At 38.5% G+C, this 17,351-nt stretch overlaps 1 protein-coding gene across 1 annotated transcript in view; it reads right to left on the bottom strand.

Annotated features, from left to right (window-relative positions):
- Positions 1-8,795: 8,795 nt before the first annotated feature.
- The window catches only part of TMEM236 (transmembrane protein 236), a 49,406-nt gene continuing 40,850 nt past the window's right edge, over positions 8,796-17,351 (bottom strand). The window contains exon 4 of the mRNA XM_008002408.3: positions 8,796-13,061. Within this exon, the coding sequence (XP_008000599.1) occupies positions 12,478-13,061 (584 nt within the window). The 3' untranslated portion in view covers positions 8,796-12,477. The remainder of the gene's footprint in view (positions 13,062-17,351) is intronic.

The following is a 17,351-nucleotide window of genomic DNA, read 5'->3' as shown; positions in this document are numbered from 1 at the left end:
AACATGTGATCTGATTCTTCCAGGACACTGGGCAAGAACTCAGGCTGTCGCACTGGCTCTCTGTCCTTGTGATAAGGCTCTCTGTCCTTGTGATAAAGGTCTATTGAGCTGACTAACACAAGCTGTCTGCAGATGGTATAGCTGAAAGAGCACACTGTAACACACGCCCACTTGGGCTTCAGGAGTCCTAGATGCTGCCATGGGGCCGGAGCCCAAAAGCACACCCCACAGCTTCTGCACCTGCCCATCTGCATGCTGCATGCTCCCCCTAGGGGTTTGAGCAGCAGGGCACCGAAGGAGCAAGCCTCATTCCTGTCACACGCCCTGCGAGGGTCATAAGGGAACTCTTCTATTTCAAAATCATCTAACTCAAAGCCTATTTTATAATACAGTGTTGAGTATCTCATGTAATTTATTGGATATGGTACTAAAAGTGAGAAGCAGAATGAGTGTATGGGTGTTCGAAATACAATTTCTACTGAATGCACCATTTCTATTTTCGCATCATCATAAAGTGGGAAAATCATTGTCTAACCATCCTAAGTCAAGGACCATCTGTATTTGGGAACTAGTCTAGTCAAAAACTTGGAGCGTCCAAGGGAGAACTTGATAAAGAGGCTGGTACATTTCAGTGAATTTCAGCCTCTCCCTGTGGTTATGGCTGTGTCAGGCAGCTGTGAGGGGAAGCAGCCCACATGCCCAGTGCGGCTTGGTGAGGCCAGGCCGGGCAACAAGAATTTAACCCTCCAAATGTCAAGGCTGTGTGTTCTGATTGGTGCTTTTATTTGCTTTCATCACTTCTCTTCAACCTAGTACTCAAAGTTCTAGTAAGAGCATGTAGGAAAGAAAAAAATAAATAAAAGCATCCAAATTAAAAAGGAAGAAGTGAAATTATCTCTACACAGATGGCCTGATTTTAAATACAGGAAGTCCTAAAGCTTACACACACATGCACACGCACACCACTCACACACAAATACACACCACACACATACACATCACACACACACACCACACACACACACATACACCACACACATGCACATACACACCACACACACAAACACAAACTGTAGAGCTAATAAATTTAGCAAAGTTGTAGGACACAAAATCAAAACACAAAAATCAGTTGAATTTTGATACACTTGTAATGAACAATCTGAAAATAAAATTAAGAAAATTCCATTTACAATAGGATCAAAAAGAATAAAATACTCAGGAATAAATTTAACTACATAGCCAAAGACTTGTCCACTGAAAACTACAAATGGTTGCTGAAAGAAAAAGACCTAAATAAATGAAAAGATACCCTGTATTCATGAAATGGAACACTTAATATTGTTAAGATGTCAATATAATCTATAGATTCATGCAATCCCTATCAAAATCCCAACAATTTTTTTTGCAGAAATGAAAAACCCCATCCTAAAGTTCATATGGACTTTCATGGGAGTCTGCACAGCCAAAACAATTTTGAAGAAGAATGAAGTTGAAGGAGTCACACTTCCCGATTTCAAATCATACTACAAAAAACAGTAATCTAAACAGTGTGGTACTGGCATAAGGATAGCCATATAGGCCAATGGAATAGAATAGAGAGATCAGAAATAAACCTATGTGGGCAGTTGATTTCCAACAAGGTGCCAAAAGCATTCAATGAGGAAAGAACAGCATTTGTGCTGGGAAAACTGGCCATCCAAAGGTAAGAACAAAATTGGACTGTTACCTTACACCAAATACAAAAATTAACCCAAAGTGGATCAAATGCCTAAACATAAGAGCTAAAAACCGTAAAAGTCTTAGAAGAAAACGTCAGGAAAGAAAATCTTCACAACATTGGATTTGACAATGATTTCCTGGATTGGATACCAAAAGCACAAGCAACAAAAAAGTAGATAAATAGGCTTTATCACAATTAAAAACTGTGTCCATCAAAGAACACTATCTAGAAAGTGAAAAGACAGCACAAAATAGAAAATATCTGTAAATCACATATCTGATTAAGGAATGAATATCCAGAATATATTAACAACTACAACTCAATAACCATAACAAAACCAAATACAAAATGGTCAGTGGACCTGAATAGACATTACTCCAAAGAAGATATACAAGTGGCCAATAAGTTAAGCACATGTAAAGACGCTCAACATCGTTAGTCATTAGGGAAATGTAAATCAAAACTACAATGAGATACAATTTCACACTCAAAAGAATTATTATTTAAAAAGAAAAAAAAAACAGAAAATAACAAGTGATGGTCAGAATATGAGAAACTGGAACCCTCGAAATGCTGGCGGGAATGTAAAATGGTGTAGCCATTGTGGAAAACAACTTGGAAATGCCTCACAAAGTTACACATATAATTATCGTATGATCCATCAATTCTACTTCTAGGTATATACCCAGAAGAACTGAAATTAGGGACTCAAACAGATATTTGTACAACAATGTTCAAAGAAGTATTACTTAGGATAGCCAAAAAGTAGAAGCAACTCAGGTGTCTGTTAGCAGATAAACAAATGTGGTATGCACATACCGTGGGATATTATACAGCTGTAAAAAGGAATCCTGACACCTGCTATATGTACAGCCTTTCAACATTTTGCTAAGTGAAATAAGCCAAACATAAAAGGACAAATATTATGTGATTCCACTTATGTGAGGTACATAGAATAGGTAAATTCAGAGAGATAGGAAGAAGAGAGTTTACTAAGGGGTGGGAGGTGGAGGATGGAGGAGAAGGGAGAGTTATTGTTTAATGGGCACAGAGCCCACTGGATGTTGGATGATGAAAAGTTCCGGAAATACAGAGTGGTGATAGTTAAACAACATGGTGAATATATTTAAAGCCATTGAATAGTACAGTTAAAATGACTGCAATAATAACTTTGTTATCTATCCTTTACCACATTTTTTTAAAAATCCAACTCACGCCATCCTGTTTACAGCCTTCTACTAAGTTCTGGTTCTGAATTTTGGTTAGCTACTGATGATGGTGGTTATTTTTAACTAGTCCTTTCTTCAAGCTAAAATATAAAGGAAATTCTCATTTTTTTATTGGCAAGACAATCAACTGTGTCATTTCCTCCTAGACTTTCTCAAACATCGGCCACCTCCTACCTACTCAGTTTCATGTAAAATGAACTTAGTGTCTGCTTTGCTCTGAAATAGTTCCGAGAAAAACAGCTGGGCAAATTTTGTCATAACCTGTTACATCATTTCTCACAGATAAAACTGCTAAGCCATTCAGAAATGGTGTTTTCAGTAAGGCTATCTTTTAATGAACAAATTTATTCAAATTTTATCAACATAATTCCTATTCAGCCAAAAGAGAAAAAAAAGATATTTTTGAGTAAAAATTTAAAAATTTAGATGTTCTTATACCTCATATTTTTCAATCCTTACCAAAATATAGCAAAACATCAACAATGCATTTACAGTTTAATAGAAAACGACTATATCATAGCAATCCCATTTCTTTGCATTCAATTACTTACAGAGAATTAGGCTTCAATTGTAACTGTCTTCAGATAATATATTTAGATTTATTGTAATCTACAGTGTGTAGATTCATACTATTTGAAGGACCTTTGAGTTTTGTATTTCTATAACCAATACTTTGTTTCATTTGGTTCTGTTTGTCTTGGCACACATCGTTTTAATATACTAAATTTTACAACGTAATTTAATTGAAAGGCTATTTGACCCATTTAATTTTTTAAACAATTTTTTTTTTTTTTTTTTTTTTTTGAGATGGAGTCTCCCTCTGTCGCCCAGGCTGGAGTGCAGTGGCGCAATCTTAGGTAACTGCAAGCTCCGCCTCCTGGGTGCATGCCATTCTCCGGCCTCAGCCTCCCCAGTAACTGGGACTACAGGCGCCCACCACCACGCCCGGCTAATTTTTTGTATTTTTAGTAGAGATGGGGTTTCACTGTGTTAGCCAGGATGCAGGATGGTCTCGATCTCCTGATCTCGTGATCTGCCCACCTCGGCCTCCCAAAGTGCTGGGATTACAGGAGTGAGCCACCGCGCCCGGCCGAAACAAATTTTAAGAATAAGATTAAACGTGTATTTATAATCTGAAAGTGACCTATACTTTTACAGATGGAAACCAAGACACAAAAATGTTGGCCTGATTCTTCAGAACAATGCTAACTATGTAAGGTTATGTATAATTTTTAGCAATTTGAAATGCAAATTTTCTATTTGTTCACTCAAATATTCTGAACACCTCTAAGGCATCTGAGTTAAATATTTAAAAGAAAAAAAGTTTTGTGGCAAAAGAAGGCATTCCTTAAAAATCCATTATTTTCATTTCAATATAAGAATAATTATGAGTTAAAATAAAAAATAATCTTATTAAAAATAGGCATATCTTGGGAAATTAAGATTTGTGTGTATATAAATGCAAACTTTCACAGCAAGTGTTACTTTAGTAAATATTATCCTCAAATTCATATAAAACCATACCTAGTCTATAACGGGCACTCAAATTTGTCAAATGATAAATTAATGAAATTTCCAAAAAACAATCTTCAGAATAGATATGGTAATATTTGTAAAAGCTCTTGTAAATAATTGTTAATACAAATATCTCATGTTACTAAAGCTATTAATCACTGGTATTCAGGGATGTAGAGGTTGTGCACTGTTCAACCTGAAGGGGCGCTGTATGATTTAGAATTCATTCATTAATCTTGCCTTGTAAACATTGGAAACACCTTTCTAATGCAGTTGGATCTGGTTCTCAGTGTCTCTATGTGAGCAGGTGTACATGGCTGTCTGTTTCTCTATTTTTTCACCTTCTGACTCTACTGTTTGTGTGTTTGGATTCGATTACTACAGAGCACAGAAGGTGGATGTGAGACAGGCAACCAGGAAGCTGAAAATTGTATAAAGCCTGTGACGGTTAATATTGAGTGTCCACTTGATTGGATTGAAGGAGGCAAAGTATTGTTCCTGGGTGTGTCTGTGAGGGTGTCACCAAAGGAGATTAACATTTGAGTCAGTGGACGGGGAGAAGCAGACCCACCATCAATCTGGGTGGGCTCCATCTAATCAGCTGCCAGCATGGCTAGGATAAAAGTAGGCAGAGAAACACGGAAGGACTAGACTTGCTGAGTCTTCTGGCCTCCATCCTTCTCCTGTGCTGGATGCTTCCTGCCCCCCAACACTGGACTCCATGTTCTTCAGCTTTTGGACTCTTGGACCCACACCAGTCGTTTGCCAGGGTCCCTTGGGCCTTTGGCCACAGACTGAAGACTGCACTGTTGGCTTCCGTATTTTTGAGGTTTTGAGACTCGGACTGGCTTCCTTTCTCCTCAGCCTGCAGATGGCCTATTGTGGGACTTCACCTTGTGATTGTGTGAGTCAATACTCCTTAATACACTCCCTTTCATACATACATCTATCCTATTAGCTCTGTCCCTCTAGAGAACTAATACAAATGCATCCCCTCATAATGAAGCAGACATCACAAGAGATTTGCTTAAACATAGAATTTTAATTAACATGTAAAAATAGCCCCATTGTAAAACAAAATGTCTTTAGCCATTTCATTTTTTTTCTTCTATTATTTACTATATGAAGTATAAGTAGCTATTTTTAAGTTCTATAGCTTCTAAGTGATATGTTGCTCTTTTTGTGAAAAAAGCATTTGATATATTCACTGTATAAGGTGCTGCTCCAAGGTACACTGCACAAGGCAATTATTTATTAGGCAAACAGCATAGTGCACAGCACATAGTAGGACTTCAGCAAGCAGTTTCATTTCCCTTTTCTTTCCTATGCCTCATTGCAATTGTCATTCAGTGAAATGGGGCCCTAATAAGAAAAACAAGACGATAACATTTACACATTGTAATTTCAAACATTAACTTTTAGAAAGAAAAGACACTAAAAAGTCTATTAGAGGTATTAGAATTTTTTGTAAAATTATAAAATAAATAAAATTTTATAAAAATTATAGCATCAATAAAATTTTATAAAATTATAAAATTATTTTATAATTATAATGCAATAAAATTATTAGACTATATATTAATAGCCTAATCATAGATTGATTTTTATTTTTTTTATTGCTTCTGTGTTTATTTTTACCCTGTTATTTTATCTAGGCATTTTATAGTTTTCTGAGTGAATAGAAAGGATGGAAAAATGAGTGAGCCTAGCAAACCCCTACTCAAATGTAACTTCAATTCTCCATCCACAATTATTAGCTCTATCAGGAATTTTTTTTCATCCCTAAAGAGTCTTTCCTCCAAAATTCAGTATCCCATTAGAGTAACATAACTCTCTCTGTTAAAGAAGATAAGAACTATTAATAATAACAATAATATATAATACTTCATTTTAACCTTGTTCTGATTTTCTATCTTTTTTTTATTATTATACTTTAAGTTCTAGGGTACAGGTGCACAACATGCAGGTTTGTTACATATGTATACATGTGCCATATTGGTATTAACTCGTCATTTACATTAGGTATATCTCCTAATGCTATCCCTCCCCTCTCCCCCTACCCCACAACAGGCCCTGGTGTGTGATGTTCCCCTTCCTGTATCCAAGTGTTCTCATTGTTCAATTCCCACCTATGAGTGAGAACATGCAGTGTTTGGTTTTCTGTTCTTGTGATAGTTTGCTGAGAATGATGGTTTCTAGCTGCATCCATGTCCCTACAAAGGACACGAACTCATCCTCTTTTATGGTTGCATAGTATTCCATGGTGTATATGTGCCACATTTTCTTAATCCAGTCTGTCATTGATGGACATTTTGGTTGGTTCCAAGTTTTTGCTATTGTGAATAATGCCACAATAAACATACATGTGCATGTGTCTTTGTAGCAGCATGATTTGTAATCCTTTGGGTATATACCCAGTAATGGGATGGCTGGGTCAAATAGTATTTCCAGTTCTAGATCCTTGAGGAATCACCACACTGTCTTCCACAATGGTTGGACTACTTTACAGTCCCACCAACAGTGTAAAAGTGTTCCTATTTCTCCACATCCTCTCCAGCACCTGTTGCTTCCTGACTTTTTAATGATTGCGATTATAACTGGTGTGAGATGGTATCTCATTGTGGTTTTGATTTGCACTTCTCTGATGGCTAGTGATGATGAGCATTTTTTCATGTGTCCGTTGGCTGCACAAATGTCTTCTTTTGAGAAGTGTCTGTTCATATCCTTTGCCCATTTTTTGATGGGGTTTTTTTTTCTTGTAAATTTGTTTCAGTTCTTTGTAGGTTCTGGATATTAGCCCTTTGTCAGATGAGTAGATTGCAAACATTTTCTCCCATTCTGTAGGTTGCCTGTTCACTCTGATGGTAGTTACTTTATGCTGTGCAGAAACTCTTTAGTTTAATTAGATCCCATTTGTCAATTTTGGTTTTTGTTGCCATTGCTTTTGGTGTTTTAGACATGAAGTCCTTGCCCATGCCTATGTCCTGAATGGCATTGCCTAGGTTTTCTTCTAGGGTTTTTATGGTTTTAGGTCTAACATTTAAGTCCCTAATCCATCTTGAATTAATTTTTGTATGAGGAGTAAGGAAGGGATCCAGTTTCAGCTTTCTACTTATGGCTAGCCAGTTTTCCTTCCCCATTTCTTGTTTTTGTCAGGTTTGTCGAAGGTTAGATGGTTGTAGGTGTGTGGTGTTATTTCTGAGGTCTCTGTTCTGTTCCATTGGTCTATATCTCTGTTTTGGTACCAGTACCATGCTGTTTTGGTTACTGTAGCCTTGTAGTATAGTTTGAAGTCAGGTAGCGTGATGCCTCCAGCTTTGTTCTTTTGACTTAGGATTGTCTTGGCAATGCGGGCTCCTTTTTGGTTCCATATGAACTTTAAAGTAGTTTTTCCCAATTCTGTGAAAAAACTCATTGGTAGCTAAATGGGGATGGCATTGAATCTATAAATTACCTTGGGCAGTATGGTCATTTTCACAATATTGATTCTTCCTATCCATGAGCATGGAATGTTCTTCCATTTGTTTGTGTCCTCTTTTATTTCATGGAGCAGTGGTTTGTAGTTCTCCTTGAAGAGGTCCTTCACATCCCTTGTAAGTTGGATTTCTAGGTATTTTATTCTCTTTGAAGCAATTGTGAATGGGAGTTCATTCATGATTTTATGTGCCACATTTTCTTAATCCAGTCTATCATTGATGGACATTTGGGTTGGTTCCAAGTCTTTGCTATTGTGAATAGTGCTGGAATAAACATACATGTGCATGTGTCTTTATAGCAGCATGATTTATAAACCTTCAGGTATATACCCAGTAGTGGGATGGCTGGGTCAAATAGTATTTCTAGTTCTAGATCCTTGAGGAATCGCCACACTGTCTTCCACCATTGTTGGACTAGTTTACACTCTCAACAACAGTGTAAAAGTGTTTCTGTTTCTCCACATCCTCTCCAGCACCTGTTGTTTCCTGACCTTTTAATGACAGCCATTCTAACTGCTGTGAGATGGTATCTCATTGTGGTTTTGATTTGCATTTCTCTGATGGCCAGTGATGAGCATTTTTTCATGTGTCTGTTGGCTGCATAAATGTCTTCTTTTAAGAAGTGTCTGTTCATATTCTTCGCCCACTTTTTGAGCATCAAATATAGCATCAACAAAATTTTGTAAAATTATAAAATTATTTTATAAGTATAATACAATAAAATTATTAGACTATATATTAATAGCCTAATCATAGATTAATTTTTAAACGTACTTTCCTATAATTAACCGTAGTGGACTTTTTTTTTTTTTTTTTTTTTGGAGACAGAGTCATACTCTGTCACCCAGGCTGGAGAATAGTGGCGAGATCTCAGCTCACTGCAACCTCTGCCTTCCGGGTTCAAGCAATTCTCCTGATCTAGCCTCCTGAGTAGCTGGGATTACAGGCGTGCACCACCACTTTCAATGTCAAAAACCTCAACTGCTTTTGCACCAACCTAATAATTTTAATAATATATATGATATTTAATCACACTGTAGAACTATCAATGTTTTCCCAGTGTAATTTGTTGTAATATCTATTAAATCCCATAGACTTGCACTCTGTAAACATGTATACAGTCTAAGTAAAATATTAATTTAAATTAAATTAGCTACTCAATTTTCCTCCTACACATAATATTTTGTATATGCCTTCATTATTTGTATAAAGTGTTGTGACTTCTGAAAATATCAGGCACATTCATATTAAAATATCAGATAAAAGTGCATTCTAAATTCAAGTAATACTTTTGAGTTGATCTGAGCACTCTTGCTAAGTTCTAATATAGAGATAAATGTATGCTCACATAAAATATTTTCATATTTAGGAATATCACAAATGAATCCCTTGATTATAGCCTTTTCTTAATAATAAAAAGACACCCATGGCAGAATTCAAAAGAAATTACTTGTATTATAATTTTTTTTTTTTTTTGAGACTCTTGTCACCCAGGCTGGCTTGCAGTGGCACAATCTCAGCTCATTGCAACCTCCGCCTCCTAGACTCAAGTGATTCTCCTGCCTCAGCCTCCCAAGTAGCTGAGACTACAGGCATGTGCCACCACACCCAGCTAATTTTTGGAATTTTTAGTACAGACCGTGTTTCACCATGTTGGCCAGGCTGGTCTCGAACTCCTGGCCTCAAGTGATGCTCCTGCCTCGGCCTCCCAAACCAGTGGTGCATAAGCCACTGCGCTGGGCCTTGTATTATAATTGTTTTAAGTTATACGTCTTGTAAGCTCCTGCAGGGTTGATTGATGAAGAGAGAGATTCATTGTTAAACAAGACGCCCTCAGGTTCTCCTTTAATGAATAAAGATTAATAGGCCACTCAGAAAAGTAAACACATAATGTAAGTATGAATGAAGTGCTGTAATTCAGATTCTATGGGAATTCAGAGGAGACACACTCAAATGTCCAATGAATGGAGGCTTGTGTCCATTTTAATCTATATATTCAGCAGAATGATCACTTATGAATACAATACTGCTCGATGAAAAAGTATAGTCTGAAGTAACCTTCAGATTGTATATATTATTTTTAACAAATGCAAGGTTTAAATGATTATTCCCAGAGGGTGAGCAGGGTCACAGAAAAGAATAAAACAGGAAATTTCTAAAAATGCATTGAGATACTTGTTTCTTGGAGACTTAGTACCATTCCCATACTTAGCATTTATCAGATTATTATGGTTTGCCAGATAATGTGCTCAAAGGATTCTTTACCCTTTAACCCTCCTAACCCTATTAATGTAGTACAAGTTTTATGTTCATCTTTTAGATGTGGAAACGGGGACCCACAGAGGTTAAGTACCTACCTCAAATCAGAAAGCTGGAAGGTAAGCTTTTAACAACTCTGAGTAGATCTTCTTTTACAGTGTGAGAAAAATCCTAAAACAGAGGGAAAGGGAGACGGGCGGCAGGGGGAGAGGTATTTGGTGGAGTGCAGAATAACACAAGGTCAAATTCTCTTTTATTTTTTTTTAGATGGGTGTCACTCTGTTGCCCAGTCTGGAGTGCGGTGGCATGATCATAGCTCACTGCAGCCTTGACCTCCTCAGCTCAAGCAATCTTCCTGCCTCAGCCTCGTAAGTAGCTGCGACTATAGGTGTAGATCACCATACCCAGGTAGTTTTTGTAATTTTTGTAGAGGTAGGGTCTCTCCATGTTGCCCAGGTTGGTCTCAGACTTCTGGACTCCAGAGATCCACCTGCCTCGACCTCCCAAAGTGCTGGGATTACACGTGTGAGCCACCATGCCTGGCCATATGTCAAATTCTTAAGCTATTCGTTATCACAGATCATTGAAGAAACTGGCTATATAATCATTACTCTTGCATACATAAGCCTCTCACAAATCTCTCCAGCATCTGAAAATTCCTATCAAATGAACGGCGCTGACTGGGAGTATCAGAGAGTGTCCCAACAGGGTGAAAGCAAGTTGTATGACTTCGTATGTAATTATCTTATAACATCAATATATCCATGATATGGTATCACATAAGACGCTGATACATTGGCTATTGTATGTGTAAGCTGAACTTTTAATTTTAAACAGGGCTTGTATTTTGATTATTTATCACAGCATCAAATTCCACAAATAAAATACTCTTTTACTTTGAAATCTCTGTCTTCACTTTATGGATTTTTAATATGAAATTTTATATTGGTATTACTGATGTACCTTTACTTTATTTTACTAAACAACACTCATATTAGTACTTCAGTACTGGCAACACAGCTAAGCCTTAAACTGAGCCAAACATCTATTAAAGTGAATTGCTTTTTATGCTGAAATCAATTTATTGAATAAAAGTCCCTTGCCACAATGGAATAAAGAATATAATTCCATGTTTGAAGGAACAACAATTTTCAAATTTTTAAAAAATATAATCTGGCCAGGCGTGGTGGCTCACTCCTGTAATCCTAGCACTTTGGGAGGCTGAGGTGGGCAGATCACCTGAGGTCAGGAGTTCGAGATCAGCCTGGCCAACATGGTGAAACCCCATCTCTACTAAAAATACAAAAATTAGCCGGGCATGGTGGCGGGCGCCTGTAATCCCAGCTACTCGGGAGGCTGAAGGAGGAGAATTGCTTGAACCTGGGAGACAGAGGTTGCAGTGAGCTGAGATTGCGCCATCACACTCCAGCCTGGGGGACAAGAGCAAGACATTGTCTCAAAAAAAAAAGCTTAGTCTAAAAATTATTCAATAATTTCAGGTGTGTTCTTTAAAACTAAATTTACTCAATCAATTCATATAATCCTCTCTATATAAAAGATAAAAATCTTATTCTTGGGCTAACTTGATGGAAAAGCTTCTTAGTTTTTTAAAAGGCTCTATTAAAGAGTATTCTTAGAAAAAGTGTGGTGTACATCAGTGGTCCCCAACCTTTTTGGCACCAGGGACCAGTTTTGTGGAAGACAATTTTTCCACGGTTGGGGGTGGGGGTGAGGGTGGGTTCTGGGATGAAACTGTTCCACCTCAGACCATCAGGCATTAAATTCTCATAAGGAGCGCAAGCTAGATCCCTCGCATACGCAGTTCACAACAGGGTTTGGGCTCGTATGAGGATCTAATGCCGCTGCTGATCTGACAGGAGGTGGAGTTCAGGCGGGAACGTTCAGTTCGAGGCTCACCACGTGCTGTGCAGGCTGCTTCCTAACAGACCAGGGACAGGTACTGGGACCATGTTCCAGGGCTTGGGGACCTCAGTATACCTAACTAACTAAAATTAACTGCTCACCCTTTCTAGAAATACCTGAAAGCCAACTTACAAGAATATTACTTTAAATTTAGCACCTTTTGTATATGTAAAACAACAACAACAACAACAACAACAAAAAAAAACTGATACACTAGAGTTAGTAAAAATGGCTTATTCTCTACAATCTAGTCATTTCCTTTATAGTGCAAAAACCTACACCCCAAGAAAAAAAGAAGGATTACAAATGTGCACACAGGTATCACAAAGAGGCCTTACTAGATCCCATTTTCTTTTTAAAATGGAGACATTTCAAAGGCAGAAAAAAACCTGAGTCTGGTTAGGTAATTGAAGTAAATGTAAGAGAGAGTCACGAGGATATTTTTACACAGGCCCAGCACGGGTGTGATAGTCCCCAGGGCAATGATTAAACCAAGTCTAACAAAAACAAATGGTAAATCTTGCAGAAGGATGCTCAGGGAATTGAGAAGAGGGTTTTGGGGAGTGAATGTAATTCGAAGGAGAGAAATAAAACTGAATATGTAGACTGGGTATAGCCAGCTTGACTTGTACACTTTGGGGTGACCAGCCACACGCACCATTTCTATCGTGTCAGACCACAGGAGAAAGCTCCATAAGAATAATTCTGCCCGGATATCTCGTCGGGACATTGTTTTCAGGATTCCAGAGTCACAGGAGGGCTCCTGGGGTCCCATGAACACAGACACCTGGCTCCATGTCATGGCTCCTGATGGCTGCGACAACTGGGTGCTGTTGGTTGCCTGGGGAGATGCAGCATTTTCTTGACTTTGCCTCACTTGCTCCGTCACCGTTTTTATGTGTTGCAAAGAGCTTGAATGGGTGTGCCCATTTTGGCTACCTGCAATGAACAGATTTATTTACATTTTAGTTTTTAAAATGTATCCATTTTAGCTCAAATGTTATTCAAATTTAAAATTCCACTTAAAGGTGGAATTCTCCATATTCTTTTGTTTTTCACTTAATTTAATTTTATTTTAAGTTCCAGGATACATGTGCAGGACATGCAGGTTTGTTACACAGGCAAACGTGTGCCATGGTGGTGTGCTGCACCTGTCAACCCATCACCTAGACATTAAGCCTCACATGCATTAGCTATTTATCCTGATGCTCTCCCTCCCCACATATTCTATTATTTGAGGCCTATTTTACCCTTGGAATTTCAAGATAACACTGAAGTAGCACGCTGAAAAAACATAGAGGTGGAGAAGGCTCTTGGTGTCTTGGTATTTTCCTGGATTCAGATCCGAAGTCATTTTTTACCACTCCATAATAACAAACATTATTGGTTTCTAAGCTATACACTTTCACACATTATTATCTCATTTAATCCTCAGAACAAAGCTGAGAAATAGGGATTACTATCCCATTTTACACTATAGAAACTGGCTCTTGAGAGGTTAAAGAACACTGATATTCAAATGCAGTTAGTATTGGGCAGAGCTGGAATTCACACCTAGATTTGTTTGACTCCGATGGACAAACTCTTAACTTTATGGCTGCTATTACCTGTCTAGATACAATAGATCATGAGTTAATTATAAAACATTGAGCGACATAAAGTCAAATGAATCTAAAAGTCCCCCAATCCAACCCTGTCATTTTGTAAGACAAATACCCTGTCATTTTATAAGAAGGGGCTCACAGAGATGACCATACCCCAGATCTCCAGGTATGAAGTTTGGTGCTAAGAGGGAATCCATTGTTTTTCTGTGTGTTTTGTGTGTGTGTGTGTGTGATAGAGTCTTGCTCTGTCACCCAAGCTGGAGTGTAGCAGCATGATCTCAGCTCACTGCAACCTTTAACTCCTTGGTTCAAGCGATTCTCCTGCCTCAGCGCACGAGTAGCTGGGATTACAGGTGTACACCACCATGCCTGGCTAATTTTTAGTACAGACGGGGTTTCTGTGTTGGCCAGGCTGGTTTCAAACTCGTGACCTCAAGTGATCTTCCCACCTCAGTCCCCCAGAGTGCTGGGATTACAGGCGTGAGCCATGGTAACCGGCCTAGAGGGAATCTATTTGACCACCAGAGATTCCTAGTGAAGAGTGACATGCTGAATCCAAGGTTTTTAAGCTGTTCTTTTGCAAAGACTCTTGAAGTGATCATTAGGATTGGTTAACTTAAAGCATCTCTTCTGTGGCCATGGTCAACACACCAGTGATCTGAATGAATAAGGCACGTGATGCAACACTGTGTGTGTGTGTGTGTGTGTGTGTGTTCCTCTCCATGTATACATGGGTGTTGAGGTTGGATTATGTACAAATTCTCAAATCTCAAGACCTAAAACAATGTTGATGGCATTGTTTTTATGCACAGAAGGGATAACGTGTTCTTTTTCAAACATTTATCCACTAAAACACCATTTTGGTTGCTAAGAAATTATCAGGACTTGACAAAGTTTACTCAGCAAACGTGCTGAGCTGCCATATGACGTGGTAAGACAAAATTTAAAGGGAGTCATTAGACTGAATAGCTCTAAAGGTCAAAGAAACAAAGTCAATAAAAACTTGTTGAAGTGCATGGAGCTGAACATGAAAACATTTTACAATAAATAAATTGTGATTGATAACTAATAAAATGCTTGACTACTATAAGTAGGAGTTTGTTTAAAGGACGCAGTACATTTCTAGTTTCTTTTATACAAGTAACTAATTAGTTTTAAAGTTTAAGTGTGAATTGAGCATTTTTATAAACTAAAAAGATAATCTAAATTCTTGATGACACATTACTTCCAGTATGAATCATTGATAGGTAAATGTCAGCACCCATGACCTTAGAAACTTCTTTATCAATATTAGAATTCAGTGGCCTGAGTGGGAATCATCTTAATAAATAATACTCAAGTAAGGGAGAAAATTATATAACAAGTTATTATTCTTAAATTCATAAAACCATCTTTTTAAACTCAGATGCTCATTTGTATCTATTGCACTTCTTATATTATTTAAAAAATTAATATAGAGCCAGGCGTGATGGCTCATGCCTGTAATCCCAGCACTTTGGAAGGCCCAGGCAGGTGGATCACCTGAGGTCAGGAGCTCGAGATCAGCCTGGCCAACATGGTGAAACCCATCTCTAGTAAAAATAAAAAAATTAGCTGCAAGTGGTGGTGGGCGCCTGGAATCCCAGTTACTCTGGTGGCTGAGGCATGAGAATTGCTTGAACCCAGTAGGAGGAAGTTGCAGTGAGCTAAGATCGCACCACTGCACTCCAGCCTAGGCGACAAGTGAGACTCCATCTCAAAAAATAAAATAAATAAAAATGAATTTAAAAATCAATATAGAAAATATTGCCTTAGAATATGTCATGTCCTAGAGAACTTTTGTTCCCCTCTCTTGATAGGTGAAACTGTCATAATGAAAATCCAAACGGCTTTGTCAACATTCAGAACACAGTGTGTAATTTGGGCTTTCGAAAGATGATTGCAAATTCAGCATTGTTTGAAAGCCAGGAAGTGGAAACCCCAAAAGTGACACATTAACATTTTTTTAAACAGTCGGTGAGAGTCTTAACATTGCAGATGCTAAGTGCAGCTGCTATGAACAATGAAGTCTTAGCTGGAGTTTGGTTTTAATGAGATACATGTGTATGAGGTGAAATTAGGTCTTTGAACTTGGTATCTTTACACAGCTCAAATTAAATCAGGGGGTACACGGATTCTGCTTCCTCTTTCCAAGTAAGAAGTACTAGAACTATTAACTGGAAAGCTTTGATGGCCTCCCAGGGGACTGGGGAGAGTTAAGGAAGCTGAGAAATCTTTTGGTCATTGGAGGGGACTAGCAAGTACATCTTGGAGCAAAGTACAGGCTCATGGATTTGATGCTATTCCCGTTAGCTCCAGGATGAGTTTGCTCTCCACATGACTTTCTAAATGTCCACTTAGAGCTGGAATTCTTTTTCCTATTGTCCTTAGTTGTTATTTGTTCTGTTTGGGTAAAACGATATTCACTGGCACGAAATTCATAGAAGACATAAGCATAAAGAGAGAGATCTCCTCACCTCCTGAGAAGCGCACATTGCCCTTTAAAAAGTAAAAATAGGCCGGGCGTGGTGGCTCAAGCCTGTAATCCCAGCACTTTGGGAGGCCGAGACGGGCGGATCATGAGGTCAGAAGATCAAGACCATCCTGGCTAACACGGTGAAACCCCGTCTCTACTAAAAAAAAATACAAAAAACTAGCCGGGCGAGGTGGCGCCTGTAGTTCCAGCTACTCAGGAGGCTGAGGCAGGAGAAATACTTGAACCCAGGAGATGGAGGTTTCAGTGAGCCGGGATTGCACCACTGCACTCCAGCCTGGGCAACAGAGTGAGACTTCATCTCCAATAATTAATTAATTAATAAAATAAGAAAAGAAAAAGGAATCACAAAGCACCTAAAAATATCCAAGAAGAAAGCTGATGCTAAAAATGCATTCATTAGACTCCCAACGGCCTGCAATGAGCAAATACGAGAGTACCGTACCAAGCCTGGGCTAGACATTGGCAAATGGCATCCCAAATAGCATGGAAGTAGTTCCTAGCTTCGTGACTCTGAGTCTCCTACAATCACACCAATAAATACGGAATAATAAATGGTGGCCGGGCTTTAAAGGAAAGTAAATTCTGTGATGAGAGATAATCAAAGGGGATTCACTGGGGAGTCAAAGGAGGCTTGTCTGAGACGTGACAGTTAAGCAGAGATAGGAAGCATGAGTAGGAATTGATTCAGCGAGGAATGGAAAAAAGAACTTGCAGGCAGTGGGAGTGGCCTGTGTAAATATCCTTCAGCTAGCATGAACTGAAAGAAAGGAGTTTGGTGAAAGGTGGGGGATGCAGAGAGGAAGTGGGAGAGGAAAAGAGCTGGTGACTACTAAGACCTTTCTACGTATCAGGCACTGTTGCAAACCCTTTATATGCTTTAACTCACTTATTGAAACCCTATGGTTTTCCCGTTTTATCTTACTTTATGTTATTTTAGAGACAGGGTCTTGCTCTGTCGCCCAGACCAGAGTGCAGTGGCACAATCATAGCTCACTACAGCCTCCAACTCCCAGACTCAAGCGATCCTCCTGCCTCAGCCTCCCAAATAGCTGAGACTACAGGCTTGCACCACCACACCTGACTAATTTTTTTTTTATTTTTACTTTTAAT

The sequence above is a fragment of the Chlorocebus sabaeus genome, chromosome 9 (assembly GCF_047675955.1).
Source record: "Chlorocebus sabaeus isolate Y175 chromosome 9, mChlSab1.0.hap1, whole genome shotgun sequence".
Classification (NCBI taxonomy): Eukaryota; Metazoa; Chordata; class Mammalia; order Primates; family Cercopithecidae; genus Chlorocebus; species Chlorocebus sabaeus.
Note: the sequence above shows the minus strand (reverse complement) of the source record. Positions and strands in the feature narration are given on the sequence as shown.